The following is a 23,568-nucleotide window of genomic DNA, read 5'->3' on the forward strand; positions in this document are numbered from 1 at the left end:
ATATGGCTTTCAAAAGAGTAGGCTCTATGCAGCTCCTAAAGCCTGGGGCAACCCATTCCAACATCCTAGCATTTCCGGAGGGAGGCATCTGGTACTTTTTGTGTCCATCTCAGTGGTGAGTTTGGAGGCTGCATTGCGGGGTCACTGGGCTCCTTTTAGGGAAGCAAGGTTCCGAGAGTTCAGTGCTTTGTCTTAGTTCTCAGGGAAATATTAGAAATCTCTGCAGGTAAAGTTAAGAGTGTGACTTTTATGCAGAATCAGCACATCAAAGATTTATGAGTCAATAAATGATAAAGTCAGTTCAAAGAACATTTGGAGGTGCTGAGTATTTATAAGTATTTAAAAAGGAATATTAGAATTATGTTGATAGGTTAAAGATAAAACTGGCTAATGTTTTACAAGGCCATAAAAAGCCACAACATTTTGGGATGTCTTTCTATCAGACGGAAATTATTTGTATCTCTAACAGACAAGATCTACAAGTTACCATCCAACTAAGGTTTGCCGTAAGTAGCAAAGACAAAGAAAGATACAATCTACTAAGTAATTAATTCTTGGATAAACTAGTCCAATAATGCCCCAGTATGCCATTGAAAGGATGTGCTGCCCACTTTTTCACCTTATTTCCAAGTTTTAAATATTTGTGGAACCCATTTGTTCAGTAATTATTATCGAGCTCCTGTCATGTCCCACAAACTCTTCTTTATCTTGGGGATACAGTAGTGAACAATATAGACTAAATTCTTGCTCAGGTGTAACTGATATTCTAGTTGGGGGTGGGGCACAGCAGTAAAGGAAGCAGGAAAATGTAGTCTGGCAGTTGGTGGAAAGTGCTGACAAGAATGCTGGTGGGGGAGAGTGTTTCCAGTTTTAAGTATCGTAATAAAATAAGGAAGACTTCACTGAAAGCTGAAAGAAGAGGGAGAGCAAAACCTAGAAAAGTCAAAATTTTCTGTTATGGAAAATTTAAAACATGTAAGACTAAAATATAAAATAATAATCAATCCCCATTTACCTATTTACCAATTTACCGATAACCCAGCATTCTGCTATCCTTATTTCATATGTCTCCTCACTTTTTCTTAAAGTACTTTAAAGCAAATTTCAGACTTCATATCATTTTGTCTGTACATACTTTATATCTCTCACAACAACAAAAAGATTATAAACATAGCTAAAATACCATTATCATGCTTAACAGAATTAAGAGTAATCCTTTAATATTGTCCAATATCCACCCTGTATTCAGTTTTTCATGATTTTCTTAAAAAGTGAGGCAAGGAAAGAAGTGTGGGAGGGATTTAGAGGCTCTTGTAGGAATTCAGATGAGAGCTGATTGTGATTTGGATAATGATGGTGCTGCTGAGAGGTGGATGGGTTCTGGATACATTTTGCAATTAGATCCCATATGATTTGCTATGGACTTGTAAATAGGATGTGGAAGAAATAGAAGAAACAATGACTCCAAGGTTTCAGGGCTTAGTTAGCTACTGGAAAAGTGAATTGCCATTTATGAACAAGGGAAAGACCGGGGTGAAGCAAGTTGGGAAATAAATTAATAGTTTGGTTTCGTTTGTATCAGTTTTGCAATGTCCACTGCCTGCCAGTTGGGGATGTTGAACAGGAAGTTGGGTCATGTGAGTCTCGAGTTCTAGGGAGAGAACTGGGCTGGAGACAAAAACGTGGAGTCCACAGTGTGTGGAAATGCAAGGGAAGGTGTTTTAGAGGGAAAAGGATAATCAGCTCTTTCAAGTGATTTCAACTAGTCAAGGAAGATGAAGACTGAAAGTTGACCAAGGGATGGATGTCTTTGACAACATAAGTCTGGGAGGAGGGGTAGCAATGAAAGGCTGTGCAAAATAGATTCAAGGAAAAAAAAATAGGAAAAGAGGAATTGGAGACTGTGTACATAGACAACTCGTACAAAGGGTTTTGCTGGAAAGGAGAACAGAAATGGGATAGTGGCTGGTTGGATAAGGAGGGGTTCAAGATGGAAGAAACCGGGGCTTGTTTGAGAGGCAGTTTCTTTAAAGTTGGCTGAGGAGTCATCTAAATAAAGAATACCTCTAGATTTCTACAATTTCCTATTCTCTTTCACAATTGGTTTACCAATATCAGATTCAGTAACACTTTTAAAGTAACTCACCTGTGGTCAATTTTACAAGACATTCAACTTAGTGAAACTGGTTTTTCTTTTTCCACTTATCTAATTTATTTTTGTACAATTAAATTATATAATTTTAAAAACAAGCATAAGCATATTTATAAATAGGTAAATAACAACCAAGTTAGCAGAAACAAAACTTCTTGGGTTGCTAGAAAGTAGCCTGTTAATTATGTAGAAGACAGGCAAATGTACCGAGAGACTGGGAATGTTGGTTTATATAGTAAGTCAGTTAAATAGGGGCCAGTTAAGAGATTTTTACAATACGTGAATTTAGAGGTGCTCAGGAATTTTTTTTTCTTGACATTAAAGGAACTCTTTAGAAACATCAGAACTTTTCGAGATAAAGTTTTCTTTAAATAAAGGATGGTAGAAAGAATGGATACAGGGTGATGAGAACAAAACAGGAAACTGAATAATAAATGAAATCTAGAATTGATTTTGTGTGTGTGTGTGTGTGTGTGTGTGTGTGTGTGTGTGTGTGTTTCAAAGACTAAGGGATTGGAAAAGAAGTAGTGATTATATTCACAAATTTTTGTAGCTGATCTGAGTGGCAAATAGGGGATTATCTTTTTCAACAAAATATCACTGGTAAATATCCACTCTGGAACAAGGGATAATGAGAATCTTGTTTTTGAAGATAAAAATAAAAGTGAAAACTGAGGACATAAATTTGAAGTAGAAATGGAGCAAGAGAACAGCATTCTTTTTCCTCTCAATGACTTCCATTTTTTTCTAATTATAAAAGTAAAACGTGCCCATGTAGAATACTGGGAAAAAACACAGAAACATAGAAAAGAATACAAAATCACTTACCACTAAAGTGGAATTCTAAATAGTGGGGAATGTCACAATTAAAAAATAAAATAAGGAGATCCACAAAAGGAAGATATATACCCACTCAAAGTGCTGGCCTCAGTATAAATAGTTTTCTAGAGAGAATTCAAATTTCTTCTATAATCTGACCTTTAAAAAAATTGCTAAATTCAGTTTTCCATTTCCTAATAGAATGTATCAAACATGATACATCCACATGGTAGAAAGCACCACATCTTTGGTGTTTGGATATTTTGAAGCAGTTAGTAAAGCTTTTGAAGGGACATTAGAAATTCCCCCAAGGCATATTTTACTTGGCTGTGATCTGTATTTACCTAGATATTGCTCAAATGTTTCTTTTCTCTGGTTATGATTATCAAGCATATATAAAGTCATTTCTATCTTTGACACCTCATAGTTTCAATATTATGAAATTCGTTCCTTCATTATCTTGGTTTCTAGGAGTAAGAGTTTATTTATGCATTAATTTATCTAAAGTCGTGTCAGTGTTGGCAGTAATTAAATTTCCTTGGGGATTCCTCAAGAGCAAAGAAAGACTGAAAAGATGCAATTGAAACTGAGAGAGATTTAAAACTCCAAAGGAATGTTTGAGGCTTAAAGACCAGTTGATCAATTGATCACATTTTGGGAACCTGCTGTCATGTTTTAATACTTCTGAGTAAAATTTTTGAAAGGTGCTTTTGATCCCCAGGATATGAACATGTCCATTTCCAGCTGAGAACTGTACTTTTGTTTTCACCAGGTCTAGTTGTCCTCATTCTTTCCAGTCAAGGGACCTTTTTTTACTTATTCCCCAGTGAATATATCCTCTCATTTTTTCTTTTTAAAATTAAAAATGTCCAGTTATGAAAATGTTAAACATGCTGAAATGCCCATGGGATAATATTACAAATATCTATTTTTTCATTAGGCAATGGTAATAGATAATACAGTTTTGCTATATTTGCTTTCTATCCTTTTTCTAGTTTTTCAAGAAATAACATGTTACAGAAAAAAATAAAAAATATAACACCTTTTATTCCCAATTTCCTTTTCTTCTTTCTCAGAGGCAAATAATGCTATTTGGTCCTTCTGTATCTTTCTAGAAATTTTCTCTGAATATATAAGCATATATTCATATGTATTTTTTCCACATAGATCCTCTCTTCTATGTTCCCCCCCCCCCAACAATGTATCGGGATTAATCAGTGTAGTTCTTCTGACAGTTACATAGTATTCCATTTTATGGATTTACCATATTCTAGATTTGTATTGGTGGACATTTAGATAGAATCCTATAAGGGAATCATGAAGAAAAGGATATATCATTTTTAATTTTGTAAACATCGCCAAATTTCTCTTTCTGAGGAAATTCTCTTGAGGCAACAAGAGTTTCTATTTCCCAATACCTTCAAAACATACGTTGTTTTCAATTTTTTCAGGTTTTCTGACTTTTTGATTTTTATCAATCTGATAGGGAGGATGTTAATGCAGTTTAATTTTAATTTGTCTTCATTTTGTGTTTTTGCCCTTTGGAATAAACTTTGTTTTTGCCACTTACCAGTATAGTTTGGTGATTTAAATTACATTGTTCTAGAGATTCATCCATGTTGATATATAATCTCTAGTGCATTAATTTTAACTGTTGTGTAGCATCCTATGGAATGACCACATCCTACATTTATTAGTCTATTCCCTTATTCTCAGTCTTTGCTGGCATTAACAAGGCGAGGAACATGTATGTCTACTTGTGCATATGATTTCTTTTCTAAGGTATTTAGTTAAAGATAGAATTAAAAGTCATGGAGTAAGCTATCTGCACGTTTACTGGGTGTATTAGTTTGCTACGGCTGCCATAACAAAGCTGAAAAAGTAGAAATTTATTGTCTCACAATTCTGGAGAGCAGAACTCTGGAATCAAGGTGTCAGAGGATTGGTTCTTTCTGAGGGCTGTGAGGAAGAATCTGTTCCATGCCTCTTTCCTAGCTCCTGGAAGCCTCCGGCATTCCTTGCCTTCCTTCTACAAGTGTCTGTCTCTGTGTCAAAATTTCCCTGTTTATATGTACCCGAGCCCTAGTCATATTAGATTAGAGCCCACCCTTATCCTCACCTTAACTGGGTCATCTGCAAAGATCTTATCCCAAATAAGGTCACATTCTGAGGTACTGGGGTTGGGATTTTAATGTGTTTTCAGGGGATACAATTCAGCCCATAACATAACACTGGGTGTACAAGTTAGGATGTTTTTGGCAGCAGATAAAAGAATACTCAAGTAAAAGTGGTTTAAAACAAGAGATATTTATAGACACACATAAAAATACGTTAGAAGTGGGGTGGTCCTAGGTTTGGTTCAGCAGCTTATATAGTTTGTGCTCTAGGTCTCTGATCCATTTCTGGTTAATGTTTATGAATGTTGTGAATTAAGGTTGATTTTTTTTTTTCACATATGAAAATGTATTTGCTGTAGCATTTTTTACTGAAAGAACTTTCCTTTCCTGACAAATTGCTTCGACACCTTTGGTAAAAATTGACCATATGCCTTAGTCTGTTCAGGCTTCTACAGTAGCATGCCATAGACAGCAGACGTTGATTTCTTGCAGTTCTCGTCGATGGGAAGTCCAAGATTAAGATGTTGGCAGATTCGGTGTCTGATGAGGGTCTGCTTCCTGGTTCATAGATGGCCATCCTCTCACTGTGTCCTCACACAGGGAACAGGAGGAGAGACCTCTGTCTGGGGTCTGTTTTATAGGGGTGCTAACTCCATTAGGTCAGGGGAATCCTTATGACCTAATCACTCCTCCAAAGCCCCACCTCCTAATACCATCACAATGGGGAATAGGTTTCAACATATGAATTCTGGGGGGACACAGACATTCAGTCTATGACACCGTATAAACATGGATTTCTTTTTGAACTCATTGTTTGATTCCCTTAATCTATGTCTACTCTTTCACCACCACCACATGACAAAATCAGTGATGCTCTTTAGTAAGTCTTGAAGTCAAATGATGTAAGTCTTCCAGCTTGTTCTCTTTTAGTTGCTTTGGCTAAGTTGTTTCCATTTTCACATAAATTTTAGAATCATGTCATACTTTTAACAAAGCATGCTGAAATTTTGATTTGTGATCTGTTGGATCTATAGACACATCTTAGTGGTATTTACCATCTTAATATTGTACCTTCCAACTGATGATATGGTATACTTCTCTGTTTCTTGAGGTAATGTAAAATTTCTCTCAGCAGTCTTTTGCTTTTAGAGTACAAGTCTTCCATATGCTTTGTTAAATTGATGGCTCAATGTTTTGCAATTTTTACATTTCTAGAATTTTATTGCTATTATGTCAAAGTAGCCTATGTAGATATAAAATTTCTTTAAAAATTGAAAAAAATATTTTTAAATTGTTGCTGGTGTATAGGAATTTTTAAATTTTGAATGTTGATATTGTATCCACAAGTCTTAGAAACAAGCTCTGTGTGTTTGAGAAATGGATAGAATGATATATTTGTCATATAGCTGGTGGGAAGCAGAGAACAATTAGTGGTCAGAGATGGCCAGGGATCACATGATCATCAAGTCACAGGCATTAAAATTTTTTTAAATGTAGTTCTAGAAACTCCAACCTTAATAAGAGTGGGTCCCAATGTGAAACATTCTGTTAGCAACTATGTGGTCTTAGTTCACTTTATTGTTACCTCCTAGTTAAGAACTGATTCTCTAGGGACTGAGAGCTTTGGAGGGCAGGGGCTGTGTTTCTTGTAAATTGCTGCATCCTCTGAGTATTCCTAATACTCTGCCTGGCACATAGCAAGCACTCTGTATGTATTGAACAAAATAATGAAAATATAATACATAAAGTTGTATTTTATTATAAATATACTTTACAAATTTGTGCTGATAACAGTTGGCTATTCTAATAATGATTAATAGATTCTAATGAGTACAAGAAGTAAGGGGTTACAAGTTACTTTCACAGAATAATTCAACCTCAATATTAAATTTCTTTCCCTAATTTGTTTTGCTTTAGAGTTTCAGGATAATTTTCATTTCAATGATAATTATTAGAGAAGTGGCTTGCTTGATGTGCTAAGAGAAGACATGCTCAGCTCAAGCTTGAACTGGGGGTGAAAGATGAGGGCGTGAAAGGATACACTCCGGGATAGTTCTCTCTTGATCTATTTACAGTATGTTTAAATATAGGCAATATTTCTCAAGATCTTTCCCCAAATAAATTCACAAAATACATTATCTGAGATGAAAGAAAAAAGAAACCTAGGGATCAATAACAAAAAATAGGCAACCCTGGCTCCCCCGTTGCATTTGGAAATGAAAACAAACCTTGACATGACTTCTTGGTGACAGTTCAGATGCTCAGTTCTCAGTCTGAACAGACCTTGACCATCGAGAGCATCTGACACAGTTGATCACTTCCTCCTGCGTTAATATACTTCCTTCACTTGGCTTCCAGCAGAGCCCTCTCTTCTGCTTTTTGTCCTACGTCCCTGCTTGCACTTATCCAGCCTTTGCTGTTTCTTCTCTGACCTCTTATGTCGGAGTTACTCAAGGCTCAGTCCTCGGTCATCTTCTCTTCTTTGTCTTTGCATGCTGATCTCAGATAGTCTCTCTGACTTCATTTCTCCTGAACTTCAGATCGTGTACCCATCTGTATATTCCACAGCTGCACTCGCCTGTTTCATAGACATTGTGGTCTCAATACGCCCCAGACCGACCTCTTGATCGATGCCACATCCCTCAAAGCCTTCTCCACCCCAGTTAATGACAACTCCATCCTTCCAGTGTCTCAGGCCCCAAACCTTGGAATTATCATTGAGGCCTATTTCTCTAAAACCCCACACCCAACCCACTTGGAAATTTACAGTGAATCCAGAATCTGTCACTTCTCACCATCTCCACTGCTACCATTCTGCTCCAAATCACTATCAGCACTTGCCCAGATGACTGGTCTGCCTGCTTCTGCCCTTTCCCTCTTTCAGACTATACTCTACAAAGCAACCAGAGAAATCCTTTGAAACTTAAGTAACAGCGCATCCCTCCTGTGCTCAAAATCCTCTATAGCTGCTCAGTGGCCATGAGTAAAAGGCAAAATCCTTACAACGGTGGAGTATGAAGCCCTGAGCAGTGACATCATTATCTTCTGGCCTCCTTTCCATCTGCTCCAGCCACACTGTTTCATGAACATACCAGGCATTAGGGCCTTTGTGGCTGTTCCCTCTGCCCAGAATGCTGTTCCCTTGGATGTCTCTTTGACTCAGTCCCTCGCTTCCTTCAATTCTTTGCTCAAATGTCAGGCACTGTCCATCTTGTTTAATGCGGAATACGGCCACGTCCTTGTTTATCACTCCTGGCCCTTATCCTACTCTATTTTTATCTTTTTTCCATAGAACTTAACAATTTCTGGGATACACTAGAACTTATTTATTATGTCAATTGTTTATTGTCAGTCCTGCTCTGATAGAATGTAAACTCCCACAAGGAAAGGAACCTTTGTCTGTTTTGTTTACTAGTATATCCTGTATGTTCATAAATGTACCTAGCACATAGTAGATTCTCAATAAATATTTGCAAGATTAGTGAATTCATGATTTCTAAGCTTCATATTGGCCTGAAGAGTCTTGTGATTTTAAGATTGCTTAGAAAATCCTAATTGCCTCAGCGAAAGTCACCAAGAGCTCACTTCTCCCACAAGTTGGCAGTCTTCACCTTCAATACTTCCTCCAGTAGCCTCAAATTTGAGAAATAGAATAGCTGAGTTCACCTGTTTGTTTTCTTTGAAACAACACAACCTGCCCTGCAGGACTCAACGGCAGGAAAATTCATAGAATGAGTGTAATTACCTCTTGAGATCTAAAAGCTTTTAGCAGTGAGGATTCAGGGTGTGATTGCTTTCCCTGGAGAGCAACGCATTATGACGCTGCTGATGCTTTACTGAGGGGGTTTGAAATATCATTACTTGTGGGAAGGCTGGAGGTTTAGAGAGAGGCGACAGCATAGTCATAAGCCCAGAAGTAGGCTGACGACATGCAAAATGCATTTAATCACCAAGTATATCTGCTTTTTCACCTGAGCCTAAGACTTTATAGCATAAGACTTTAACCCTTTCTGTCCCATCGCCTCTTACCCCACTCACTCTATCCGGTCCCCTGGGGATAACTGTGCCCTATTCTGGTCGTCAGCTTCTCATGCGACTTAGGGAAATGCCAGCCCCTCTGAGGTCTGAGGTCCTCATATCTCTGTTAGGAACAAAGTCGTTCTGGGGCTATGGCCATGATTTGAAATGTCCTGTGGGAGGCAGCGTTGTTTAGTAGAAAGAGCACAGTTTGGAATGTAAGCTTGCTCTGCCACTTGCTAATTGGCTTTGAGCAAGTCAGGAAACATTGTGAGCTCCAGTAGCTGTAAAACAGGGGTAATGATAGCGCCCTCCCCATAGGACTAGTGTGGGATTTAAAAAGGATCCGTGCAAGTTAAGCGCTTAGCACAATCTCTGCAGTTGGCGAGCACTCTCCCTTCCTCCTGTTAGGGCTTCCTGCCTCTGGCCCCTGCAGACAACCTACCTGGGTAGGCCAGAGGTAGGGAGAAGGGGTGAGAAGTGAGCAAGAGGGAATAACTCATGGGGAATAGGGAACCGTTGGGGTCTTTGGTAGGAAGTGGGTGGACATGTCATTGACCTTGAATCCTGACATTTGCCCTCAGCCCACACTGCAAGCAGAAAGCTGCTATCAGACCAAGACTCCAGCTCATCATGAAAACTTGCTTGTTCACAAATCTAGTCTTTCAGAAGCTGCTCCTGGAGCGTCCGCCAAGCATAAACACTGATTAAGGCATGCTGACATCCACAGGCCTTTGAGTCTTTACTATTCCATCCAAGATTGCCAGTTACCCTCAATGCCCCTCAATGCAAGACCACCAGGAACACAATGTAGTTGCAAAATATGGCTCTTTGTACGAAGTTGAGGCATTCACTATGGAGACCCATCGGGGCAGGGGAGCGTTCAGTTCAAGGATGTTAGAAAAGCCTTGCAGGAGACCTGGGGGAAGGTTGAAGGAGGCTGGGTTTGGGTGGATGCTCCCAGGAAGCAGAGGGGATGGAGATAACTCTACAAGAAGGTATCTTAACAAATCACATCCACTAGGCTGGAGGAATGAAGCAAAGCTGAAGCTGGAATTGGTACAGAAGTCACAGTGACACACATTGGGTATGGTACAAAGATGTTTGGTCATTTCTTTTCGTGGTTTGGACATTGTTTTAGTCTGTTCACATCGTGGTGGATTGTGGTCACACAGTGGCTTTTCCTGATGTTGGTGTCCTTGAATTTTGTTCAATAGAAGAACTCCAGGGCCTCCCTGCGAGTGCCAGGCCAGCTCCAGAGTGTCAGGGGCTGTGTTTCCCTTTATCACCACAAACACCTCCACTTACCACCTGTGCACTCTAGGTCCCAGTGGGGAGGGGGCAAAAAATCAGCTGGCCTGCGATGGCCTTATTTAATGTGGGAAGAGGGGTGATCTTGGGGAAAAAGAGGAAGGCAAGTGAGCTGGTCCAGTCTCCCAGTCAACTGGACCTCCTTGCAGATCGACTAATGATATTTGCTAGAACGAAATGATCTGTCTCTTGAGTATCCATAGCAGAAGATCCTTGGTTAAAGGATTAATACAGAAAATAAATTCAGAATGTGTGAAACATGAGTCCCTGGAAACTCATGTAAACGGTAAAGATCTCTAGGGAAGAAAATGGAGATATTTCATCATACTAATCCTTCCAGCTGTGTGAGCAACCCTACAAAACTTCACTTAGTAATCTTACTTATTATTCTGGGCCAGAAAGAGTGTGTCCCATGCAGGAAGGCAGGCAGGACCCAGGTGTGGGAGTCGGGGTGGGGGTGGGGCTGGGCTACACAGGATGTGCTGTCCTTTCCTGGCTTTGTCTTAGACTCTCAATTACCTGTCTCCTTGACATTTTTCATAACGTTTGATTCTGGGTACGATCTATAATTTGTGAAGTGCGATTTGACAATGCAATCTTGCTTAGGGATCAAGGAAGTCTCTAAAATGGAGAGAAAGCTTCACTGGAAGAAGTCTGCAGCCCTAGCCCCCATCTCACCCCTTATTTCGCATCATTAGGCCTTGAGAAGTGGGGCAGGGACACCAACCCAGGTCTTGCCTGGTTATTATCTTTAACTGGATGAGGGGTGAGATAACACACCTTGTAGCCAAGACACGTGGGGGACAACACAAAAATAACGGGTGGCAACTAAGAGTCTTGGCCTGAGTTGTTCCCATGTTCTAAGACCTTCCTTCCAACATTCTCAAATATTTGGTCTAATTGCTCAAGCTACTTAATAAGGAAAAAAAAGTTTTGTTATGGTCCCATTGTATTATATGCTTACTATAGAAAAATTCAAAATGAATGGAGAGAAACTCACAAAGCAATTCTTATACTCCTAGCAGCCAGATAGAACAATTTTTGTAACATGGTTTGATTACAGTGGGTTTTTTCGTTCAATTTTAAAAATTGTCTGTGATCGTACTATATATTTAATTTAAAATTTTACCCCTCTCCTTTCTTTAGATTACTTGGATAATAGGTGAATGCTTATTTGTTGTAAACCAATAACACAGAAAAATATAACGCAAATGTAGAAATTCCCCTTTATTCTTTTTCCCAGAGATAACCTGTTACCAGTGTTGCTCATCGTTTTTCTTTTTTTCATAAGTTCTGATCTACTTGTCTCACTTAATGTAAAATAAACATTCTCCAAGCTATTCCAAGCTCTGTATAAACATCATTCAAAGTCTGCTTCATATTCTATTTGGATGAGGCCTCCCCTTCTTGCTGGCTGCACATGTCTAATCTGGAACCCATTGAAGGGAGCAGACCACAAAGTAGTCAAATAGAAACCTACAGTGGTTATACATATAGATAGATTTTAGGTGCAACAATAACTGGGGGAAGAAAACAGAAAAAAAATCATTTTCATAATGAGGATACTGGTTGACATTTAGTCACGTTTTTTTTTTGTTTTGTTTTGTTTTGTTTTGTTTTGTTTTGTTTTTAATGCTGTTTGTATCCTCCATAGTAGAAAATTAGAAAATGTCCACCTCTTTATTGTGTTTTCAAGTTTTAGTGCCTTGGGCAAGTCACTTGTGCTCTAATTGTAATTATTTTGTTCTTTTCCTACTCTGTGCCATAAAAAGAGTGCCTTCAGAATAGAAATAGTATGTATTTATCTTTATTGACTTGTACGTGTTGTGAGGCTCATAGTGGGCCCTGGGTAAGTATGTGTATGTGGAATGAAAGAATGGGTAGGGGAAGCAACCCAAGTGTCCATGATGGATGAATGGATAAACAAATGTGGTCGATACCTACAATGGAATGTTATTTAGCCTTAAAAAGGAAGGACATTCCGGCACATGCCACAACATGGAAGAACAAAGAGGACTTTATGCTAAATGACATAAGCCAGTCACAAACAGAAAACTGCTGTATTATTCCATTTACTTTAGGTACCTACAATAGCCAACTTCATTGAGACAGAAAGTGGAAAGGTGGTGTCCAGGGGCTTGGAGGAGGTGGGCATGGAAGCTTTTGAAAAATTCCAGGTTCTGCTGACTTTCCTCTGTCCCCATTCTAACTTGGTTGTTCTAGAGTCAATCATTGTATCTCTTCCAAGCTCTCAATGTCATTCTCAAGTGTGGCAGAACTGAGAACCACAGGACCAGATGACATCCAAGAGCCCTTCTGGTTCAGGAGGTCCCTGAGGAGGGGCCACCAGCATAGACTGAGCTCTGGGGCATAGGCCTGGGCTAACAATCTCTTCAATGTTCTTGTCCCAAGTGGCAGGTCCCCTTGGAAGCAGTACAACTAAGGACTCTAATTTTGGAAAGGAGGAACCATTGAAGGGAAAGAATATACTGAACTTCCAGAAATAAGTCTTAACTTCTTCCATGCTGCTTCTTCACTCAGAGAGCCCCGTGTCCATCTCTGCTGGACACAGGAAGTCCTGAAGCCCTCAATTTTCTCTAAACCACCCCACACACTCAAAACAGCTTTGGCTTGGCTACCATTTGATTTGATGCAACTGTGCTCTACCCAGGGGGACAAAAAAAATGAATATTTGCAAGTAACTAAATCAAGGGCTCTCCTTTTTAGAGCCAAACTTGTGAAGTTGAGGCCCATTTCTATGATGACATGTATGAATGAGTACTACAGACATCTCTCTACACCATCATCCTAATTTCTTTATATATATATATATGGTGAAATGTTTACTTTTTTATTTTTTAAAGATTTTATTGGGGAAGGGGAGCAGGACTTTATTGGGGAACAGTGTGTACTTCCAGGACTTTTTTCCAAGTCAAGTTGTTGTCCTTTCAATCTTAGTTGTGGAGGGTGCCGTTCAGCTTCAAGTTATTGTCCTTTCAGTCTTAGTTGTGGAGGGTGCAGCTCAGCTCCAGGTCCAGTTGCCATTTCTAGTTGCAGGGGGCACAGCCCACCATCCCTTGCAGGAGTCGAACCGGCAACCTTGTGGTTGAGAGGATGCACTCCAACCAACTGAGCCATCCGGGAGCTCAGCGGCAGCTCAGCTCAAGGTGCCATGTTCAATATTTTAGTTGCAGGAGTTGCTACCCACCATCTTTTGCGGGACTCGAGGAATTGAACCGGCAACCTTGTGGTTGGGAGCCCACTGGCCCATGTGGGAATCGAACCGGCAGCCTTCAGAGTTAGGAGCATGGAGCTCTAACCGCCTGAGCCACCGGGCTGGCCTGAAATTTTTACTTTTGATTGTAAGGATAAAAAAGAGCTTTTTGAAGACTGCCCCAAACTTCCCATTGCCTCTCACCTTATTCTCTTATTTGTGGGGTACATAGGAGGCACTGATCTCTAAAATAGAGAAAGGAAAGACAGCTGAGTTATAAACTCTTCCAAAGTCTGTGTCAACTCTAATGTTCTGTAACTCTGCTTCTTCTAAAGCAGGACCCTGTTACCTTTTTAGCCTGGGATTCCAGAACTCTTAAGGTAATGTTTCTTGAACTACAAAGCATAAACATAATGTGAGTTCTCTATGAGACTCGATCAAGTTTTGGTGGTTACATGAGAATATGCTCATGAAAGCATCTGGTCTATGGTCAGTGTCAGTGCACGTTAGTTTCTCTTTCCTGCCAGATCTTTTGTTGTGGAAAATTCTCTTGTTCTTCCATCTCAGAGAGATGGCTCTCTTCCACACCTTGTTCACTTCATGTCTCGTAGAACATGCTGAGGACTGAAGTAGAAGAATTTTGTAAGGAAGCTGGAGTCTGGGACGGAACTTCCTGAGACGAACACTGCATGAAAGAAATGGAATTAAAATCTGAACCTTTAAAGTGTAAATTCCACCAAACCCTTTTCTCTGAAGGTCCCATGATGGTGCCCCATGAATTTGACTGACACAAGAGTATATAATGGAATAATTTTTTTTCTTTAAATATATAGATAGATAGATAGATAGATAGATAGATAGATAGATAGATAGATAGATAGCTATATCTATATATAATGTTTGTAGAAAGCCAGGTAGGTAATGGTTTCCTGGCACAGGGTACAGTGAAGCTTTTGAAGTCAGGCAGGGTGCAGGTGAAATGTCCTGTGCAGATTAGAGAAGTGGAGGGGCGTCCATGCAGAGAACCGTCCGGGAGCCAGGCACAGGTCATGTTACCTCATTGAATTATCCCAAACCTGCCATGAGTGAAGTGTTGTTATCTCCCTTTTGTAGATGAAGAAATCGAGGCTGCAGATGTTGAATTGCTGGCCTAGTAGCTGTCTGGTGGAAGCCTGACCTCAGGCTCACACAGATTTGGGATCCAGTCCTGCTTTAGCGCGCTCTGATTGGGTGACCTCATGCACGTTGCTAAAATGCATAGCCTTAAAGTTTCCTCCTCTTTGGTAATACAAGAAAATGGTGGCAGCTACCTGCAGGCTGGCCCTCTCTTCTCTAGAATTAAAACAGTGATGATTTTGTATGTGCAATGCCATCAAGACTGAAGTTGCATTTCTCATCTTCCTTTGCAGTTAAGTGCGACCACGTGACTTCATTTTAGCAAATGTGATAAGAGCAAATAGTGAGAACATCTTCTAGTGCCTGTAGTTAAAAGGCAGCCCTTTGCTGTTGCTTCTTTTTCTTTATCGTCTTTCTTCTTCTTCCTCTTCATTTTTCTTTTCCCTAATCTTTTCTGCAGTTTGCAGTGTAGTCATGATGGCTGGAACTATAGCAGCCGTTTTGGACTGAGCATATGGGTCTCTGACATGTGGAATCATACCTGTCCCAGATACTGGCCTCCAGAGTGACGTATAAGCGGGAAATTAAATTCTGTCCAGTTTAAGTCACTGCAATTTGAAGTCTTACTAGCGCAAATCAAATCCTGATGTACTTGTGTATAGAAGTGTTATGAGGTTAAATGAGACATGTGTGTGAGGCAAAAATTAAGCCCTCAATAACTGCTACTTGTTATTGTTAATATTATTATTGTTGTTATTATAATTATTATTACTCTAGCCCACCAAGCTATAGTGAATGATCTGAAATTTTGTTTTGTGGCTGTTTTATATCAAAGCTGTTATATTTTCTAGGCTGATTCTTACTAAGGTGAGCGTGTGTGCCCATCCAAAACAGAGAGCAAGGAGAAACTCAGATTGCCCGTGTACAAGGAGATAAGCTGGGGTGTCACCCTCCAGCCTGGGTTTGTGCTCTAGATCTGACATGGAGCATCAGTGTGTTCTCACCACCCCAGGCATGGGACATCCGACTGTCTTCAGGGCCCTGTGAGGATAACCCATGTCAGCCCATGAGTTCTCATGTTAGCCCATGAGGCATGGGCCACGCCTGCCTCTGCTCACTGGGCATGATTGCTCATAGCTGAGTAAGTCTGAACAAGGGACACAAAAAGAAACATGGGAAATGTAATGCTGATATTGACTGAACCTCTATTCTGTACTGAGCAATGTTTCAAAAATATTTCTCATATTTAATCCCAGAACATCTGTATTAGGATACTTTACAGATGAGGAAACAGAGGCAGAGAGAGGTTGAGTGACTTTCCCAAGGACACACAGCATAATGGACAGAGCCAGAGTTCAGACAGGCAACTCACCTCAAGGGCCTTCATCCTGACCCTAACCAAAAGGGCTTTTCCCTATTTCCTGTCCCTAAAACAGCAGGTGGGCAGGATATCTTCTGTGGAAGGACCTGTGCCATGCTAATACTCTCTGATTCCTTGGCTTATGGGGGCAGGCTAGTCTGAGTTGGGAAGGCAGGAGACCCTCTGGATGACCTACTTTGCTTATACTCTGCAGGAGGAGAGCAGGTTCAGAAGGGAATAGAAAATAGGGGTCTTGTCTTTACGTCTCCAGGTCAAGCTGTCCGACCTGGCACTGTACCTAGGATCCTTCTCCAAAGGCTGAAGCTTGTACTGATATTGATAACTGAGCTCTCCCAGTGGAAACCCACTTCTCTGACCCGAGGAAATGATGGTGTATGTGCATTTGTTAACACAAACACATGGAGAAAGTTCCACCTTCTGTCTTTCCCAGCACCATCTGTTCTTCCTGGCCTGCCTGCTTTCCCACTGGAAGGGCTGTTTGGAGGGGACCTGGAGTTGGAATTTCTATTTCAAAGAATTATCTCCTTTTTGGGGCCAGGTCAGAGTTTTCCAAAGTGATTTTTCTAAAACAAAAATCAGATGAGGCCACTTCCATGCTTAAAGCCATCCAATGGCTTCCCACTGTAATTAGAGTAAAATTTGCAATCTTTTCTTTGGTCCAAAAGGCCTAAGAGATGTGCCTCTTGATTATTTTTCTGACTTGATTTCTCACCATGCTCCCATTTCTTCCTTTTCACTGCTGTTATGCTGTTGTTCCCTCAGTCCCTCAAAACCAGTAAGTTCTTTCCTTCCTCAGGGCCTTTGCACTTGCAGTACCCTCAGTCTGGAATGCAATCCTTGTCATTGTTTAGTCTCAGCTTAAATGCCCTGTCAGGGAGACCTCTCCTGACCAGCCTCCTTAAAGAGATCATTGCTTCAGTATTCTGCTTTCGTCCCTCCCCTTTGATTTCCTGCATACTTATAATCATCTGTACTTACTTTGTTAACCGTTTTGCTTTTTTGTGTACTATCAACTCTCTAACCTGAGACTAAGCTCCATGAGGGCAAGGAACTTGTAGGGCAGGGGGTATAATGCTCACCCATAAAAATGTTGTAGCACTTGGACGAGATGATGTGCATAAACTACTTGGCACTCAGTAAATGCTTCCTACAAGAGATTTTTTTGGAAGTAATTATGCTTCAAAAACATGTTTGAAATCTAATTATCCATGTTTTATTTTATTTTTCATGTTTTATCGCATAGTCATAAAGACTGCCGAAAGATAGGGAAAGCATTCATGGATGCATTCCTTTACAAGGACCCTTGTAGCAGTACAGAACAAGACTACCTACCACTGCTGGAGCTGACACATCAAACTGTACCTTGCAACAAGGTAACTGGGTCAAGTTATTGATTTTCAAATGGAGCCTGAAAGCCAGAGGGAGGCGGTCACAGGACCAAATTTTAACCAGGATGAGGGAAAGGGAAAATTCTGGACATTAACATGTAGTGTGTTGATAGAGATGGAGTTTGTGGCATTCTTGGGTGACAAGGATGTCACTAGGATTAGGACATCTGGAAAAGGGACGCAGGAAAGAGAATGGGGCACAGTAACAGGAAAGGACACTTAGTTAAAAATCAGCAAAGTAACCCTAACATGAAACGCAATCCAAGCCAAACAAAAATAACCCCACCTTATATACTTCCAAAGCTCTCCCCTGACCTCTGATGTGATGACGACGGTAACAACAACCACAACAGCACAACAACACCAAGAAGCCAGTTTGCATTACAGAGTGCCTTATTGCTTACAAAGGACTCTCTTGACCTTATCCTATTAGGTCTTCAAAGCCATCCTATGGAATAAACAGGTCGGGTGTTAGCATCCCCATTTCACCAATGAAAAATCCAGGGCTTGCTGAGTTTAGGTGACCAGGGATTGCTCAAGTTTGATGGTTCTGAAAGTGACTAGTTCAAATGTTCATGGCACAAGATTTGGAGCCAAAGAGTCCTGGAAAAAGTCTGTTATGGAGTGCATCTTTTCTAAAGTCAGCATTTAAGGTGAATATTTAGTGTGTCCCAACTCATCTTTGTGAAGCTTTTAAGCCAGATTACAGCCTCTCATCCCATCATTAGAACTGGAGCTACTTTGAGTTCCTGCTTGGCGCACCAAGAACAAGGCCCTACACAGAAAAGTGCTCGTTAAATAAACACCAGGTGACATTGCTGAATGAGTGACTATGCCCCTGACAGTGGACTAAACATTTATTTGCATTGTCTCATTTAATCTCCTCAGCATCCTAGGAGCTCCTTACAGTGATTCTTGTTACCATTTTATAGATGGGGAAAGTGAGTCTTAGTGATGCTTTGGTTCCCCAGGTCAGGCATCTAATAAGCAGTGATGCTGGGCTTCATAAAACAGTGTGATTCCAGGGTCCAGGCTTCAAACCCCACCCTCCATGGTCTGTGATTCAGAATGAATAGAGCCATGGAGCAGACGAGTGTTCTGAAATTTCAGTTTTTCTACTTTTACAGGAGACCCTGAAAAAACTCACCATATTGTTCTTTTCTTTTCCTTTTAATTTTTTTTTTTATATGTGTGTGTGGGTGGTGGGGGGGGACTGGATAGGGGAGATTTGAGAAAGAAAGCAGGGCTATGGACCTCTTTAAGAATCAAAGAGCACTTCTCCCAAAAATAGTGTTACTGAACTCAGGTTCTGCTGCTTGCTGCTCATCAGCCAATGATGGAGGAACAAGGTTGGTGGAAAGAAAAGTAGGTTTATTCAAAATGGTGGCATTCTGGGAAGATTATCTCAAAGACCACCTTCCCCCTTCTGAGACTGGCCAGAAGGTTTTATAGGAACACAGGAAGAAGCACAACAAAAGAAAGAGGGAGTTAGACAGGCGATTCCTGGGCGCTGAGGAAATGGGAGTTAGGTGATTCCTGGGCACTGGTGTCCAAATAAAAACAAAAACATGGCTTCCCATAGTCCAGTTTGTTCCAAGATAAAGTCATCTCGGACTCTGTAGTCAGAGTGAATCTCAGCCTGGTTGCTGTGAAGCAGATGTCTGAGGGCTGAAATAGTTTCTTTCAAGTCCTTGTTCTGGAAGTTAAATAGATTAACGAGGTATGCATGCGGCCATGAGAAAACAGGGTCACTAAATCCCGTAGGAGGGGAGGGAAGCAAAGAAAAGGAAAAAGAGTTTTAAATTAAATTACATTGTTAACTCAAAGTAAACTAGTGTATTATATCTTGAAAACAGAAAATACAGTGTCACCCTTACAATAGCACATAGAGAAAATTGTTTTGCAGAAAATTTTAGGAATTCCATAACTTCCCAATGTCTCCTCCAGATATGTTCTGATCCTATGTTTAGTATAAGATTTTGATCAGTGGCTGTCAGATATTTTTTACTGCAACCCAGAATAATAAGCTCATGTTACATTGTGACCTAGGACACACACACACACACACACACACACCTATGCGCGCTGGAACGTACACATGGACACACGCACACATACACACACTCTCTCACTGACACACAAAAAGCAGCGATGCACTCAGTAATACTTACCCTGACCATATGTGATGTATTCTCATAGTTTCTATGTTTGTTTTTCCTTTAAAAAGATGTGAATTTGTTTTTGTTTTTGTTTTTTATTTAACTAAATTGATCTCAGTAGTAGGTTGTGTTTATTCTTTCTTAGACCCTCTTTTGGAGCAAATCAAGTGAGCTGGCGCATCAGTACACAAGAGTCCGGCAGGAGATGTTCACACTGGAGAACACACTCTTGGGTTACATAGCCGACGGTCTCAAGTGGTGCGGAGATGCTGACACTTCTGGTGAGGATCTGGGCCATTTGGCATCATCCAGGGACGTCGGGGTGAAAGTGCCCTGATCTCTGCTAGGGACCCTGAAAGGGCAATGCAGAAGGAGGAGCCCCAGGTACCCGCCACCTATGCCCTTCAAGACAACACCTGCTGATGCAAAACTGCATTCTTTAGATCAACTCATGTTTCCATCCTTTCTTTTCTATCCCTCTTACCACTGCCTGAGTCCAGCCCACGAACACGTCCTCTTATTGCTGGGTCTGTTGTAACTCTCACTGCTCACTCACTCCTTCCCCCTTTAGGTCAGCCACCATCCGGGCAGCACAGTGGGACAGCTTCTGTCTCTCACCTAAAATCTAAAAAGCTCTCTTTTGCCTCTAGGATGAAGTCTAAATTCCTTAGTGTGGCCTGGCCTCTGCCTTTCATCTTCCAGCTCTCCCTTCCTTGTTCCTTCTCCTTGTGCTCAGGTGGTACTAGTCTAAATCCATGACGTGGTCGCACAGCTCTTTCCCTTTGCACATGTTCTCTCTGCATGGAGCACCTTCTTCTATCTCGTCTGTCTCAAGACTCCTAGTCATCCTTCAAAACCAAGTTCAACATCAGCCTTCCCTAAGGGTACTGCATACCACCACAGCCCACGTTAACCTTTCTGTGATTTATTTGATTATGTTAGATCATGAGGTCTCTGAAGGCAGGTCTTCTGTCTAATTCATCTCTTTATCCCCAGGATCTAACTCTCAAATGTTCAAACGTTTGTGTAGTCAAGTGCAACAGAGGAAGAAAATGTGACACACACACACACACACACACACACACACTGGAATATCATTCCTCCTTAAAAGAGGAAATTCTGTCATTTTCAACAACATGGATGAATAATCTCCAGGGCATTATACTAAGTGAAATAAGCCAGAGAAAGACAATCACCGCATGGTGTCACTTATATGAGGAATCTGAAAAAACAGTTAAACTCATAGAAACAGTATAGAAAAGTGATAGCCAGGGGCTGGGGGTGGAGTAAATAGGGAGAGGTTGGTAAAGGGTATAATTTTCAGTTATAATATGATAAGATCTCAGGATCTAATGTGACACGGTGATTATAGTTGATAACACGGTATTGTATAATTGAAATTTGTTAAAAGAGTGGAACCTATATGTTCTCTCACAGACACACACACACAAACATAAATATGTGAGGCGATGAATGTGTTAATTAGCTCCTTTTGGGGAAGCCTTTTCACAATGTGTGTATATATATCTATACATATCTATATCTATAGATATAGATATGTATAGATATATATAAATATATCAAATCATCACATTGTATACTTTAAATATCTTACAATCTTATTTGTCAATTATAGGTCAAAAAATGAATTACAAAACTGTCTGTCCATTAAGGCAGACATCCTTTGGAGAAGTGACACAGAAACTATGTATTCGTACTCTATGCCTGTTGTACTCACAGCCTGTCTTGATGGGGAAAGTGTAGAAAGACTCAGAGGCCAACTGAGCTTATGGGTGTGGGGACTGAGGGAGGAGAAGGGGAAAGCTGTCAACGGGAGAGAGCTGGAAGGAAGCAGAGTTGTGGTTGGTGAGATTGGCACCAGAGAGCCCAGGTTTTCCTCTGATTTTTCCTGGACACGGGGATAATGAGGGGCTTGTCCCTGTCAGAGGAGCTTTTGCTGCAATTCCCAGAAGGATGACTCAAAGCTGGTGATTGTGTTCCTGTCTGGAATTTGGAGGGTAAGGTAAGGACTTGGATGGGGTTCGGGGGGCACTTAGTTAAATTGGATTGAGATGTGTCCATTTTCCATCCTCCATTTTGGCAGTGATACCACTGGAAAAAGGCTCTACTCTGATCTGATAGCTATGGAAGAGCAGAGCTTAATTACACCCTTACTTTTCCACTTTAATTATTTTTTATAAACTATGCCTTTTAGAAATAAACTATGGCTCTTGTCCAAAGATGGGGGAACAATGCAACGACACAGTTTTTGTATTCTGGAACACCGTGTCTAAAAGGGTAAGTACTGAAAGTGAAATTCTAGAATTTTGGAGACGAAACAACTTAAAAGGTCATCCAATCAGCAGTTGGTTTCGATTATTTTTTGGATCACAGATCCTTTTAGAAGCAAAAGTTTTGAAATCTTTCCCGACGAAATTATTGTAAGCACATGCCAGATTTTTCACATGTAATTTTAGGACATTTTGGATGGTCCATGGGCTCCAGTTGAAGAACCCCTGCTCTTATCCATGTCTTGGCTTTGGCTGCCAGGAATATCTGTCTTGGTTTAATCCTCTGATCCAGGTGTTGGCCAATATCAGATTCCTGGAACAGTCTTAACAATCTACATTTACAGACCACTTCCTTCATGCTAGGCACTGTCCTTAGGATTTTACATGGATTAAAACTTTACAATCGCACAAGAACCCTATGAAGTAGGTACCATGAGTATCACACCCACTTTACAGATGACAGAATAGAGGTGCAGGTAAATAAGCAATCTACTAAACGTACACAGGAAGTGACACATCTGGGAGTTTACCCCAAGGTGTTTGACTCCAGATGCAGAATCCAGGCTGGGAATTACACTCCATTGTTCCCTTCACACCCTCCTCTCTATTTCTGACTTTATTCAAAGCTGCCTTTGTGCATATTTCTTTTCTAGTAAGTTGCTTCTTTGTAAGTGGACTAGGAAAAAAGGGAAAGGGAAGAAGTGAAGGGAAGAAAAAGAGGGAGAAAATAAAACTAGACTACTTCTAGTTCTCCAAAATTAAATTTAAACATCTGAGGAGTTAGGGCATGTGGGAACTCACGTTTAAGTGCATAGTTATAGTAAGTTCTGGGCCAGGTGCCTACCTATATATCATCCCATTTAGTCCTCAAACTAGGTGGTGCGAGAAGGTACAAATCCCCACATTACAGGTGAGTGTCGCGTCCAGTGCAACACGGGCAGTGAGGGTGTGAGAAGGGGCGGCGTTGGGTTAGGTTTTAAGAAAGAAAGAAAAAGAGACTTAATGCAGTTAAATCTCAGAAGGCCAGGGGGTCTCGCAGTCACCAGAGACTGAAGCCCCGAATCAGGCCAACTGGTGGCTTTTATTGATAATCATACAAGGAAGTAGCATTATCTTTTCCATGGTCTGTGAGACTCATCCATCATGTCACAAAAGTGAATCAAACCAATTATCTTTGTCCCCAAGCAGCTGGAGCAGAAAGTCTTGTGATGACTTAGGTGAGGCATGCACCTCCCTGGGGGGCAAGTCTCTCATGTTGTAACCATTTCGCTGAGTTAAGTGGAGAGAGCTAATCTTTATTGCCCTCATGAATTCTCTCACAATCAGGTGAGAGAGGAAAGCCAGAGTCAGCAATGGCTTTTCCCAGGCAGGGGGGAAGCGGAGACAAGGCTCCTTCCCAGATCTTCTAAGGCAGCTCATTGGGGGTCCCCACTCGGTTCCACCTGGCTTAAGTTGTATCTCACGTGAGATATCTTACCAGTCTTTGGCTGCAAACCATCTTTTGGGGACCAAACAGAGAGACATAAGGTGTAAAACAATGAGATAAGCAAAGTCCCAAAAAGGCACAGTCTCACAGACTTTTCTTTCCTCAAGGAAAGACACG

General features: G+C 40.8%; 1 protein-coding gene across 1 annotated transcript in view; it reads left to right on the top strand.

The window, feature by feature from the left end:
• CD38 (CD38 molecule) overlaps positions 1-23,568 on the top strand; it is a 53,890-nt gene that overhangs the window by 24,454 nt on the left and 5,868 nt on the right. The window contains exons 3-5 of the mRNA XM_074321644.1: positions 17,371-17,500; positions 19,820-19,955; positions 21,890-21,972. Of these exons, the coding sequence (XP_074177745.1) occupies positions 17,371-17,500; positions 19,820-19,955; positions 21,890-21,972 (349 nt within the window). The remainder of the gene's footprint in view (positions 1-17,370; positions 17,501-19,819; positions 19,956-21,889; positions 21,973-23,568) is intronic.

This window comes from Rhinolophus sinicus, linkage group LG02 (genome assembly GCF_036562045.2).
Source record: "Rhinolophus sinicus isolate RSC01 linkage group LG02, ASM3656204v1, whole genome shotgun sequence".
Lineage (NCBI taxonomy): Eukaryota > Metazoa > Chordata > Mammalia > Chiroptera > Rhinolophidae > Rhinolophus > Rhinolophus sinicus.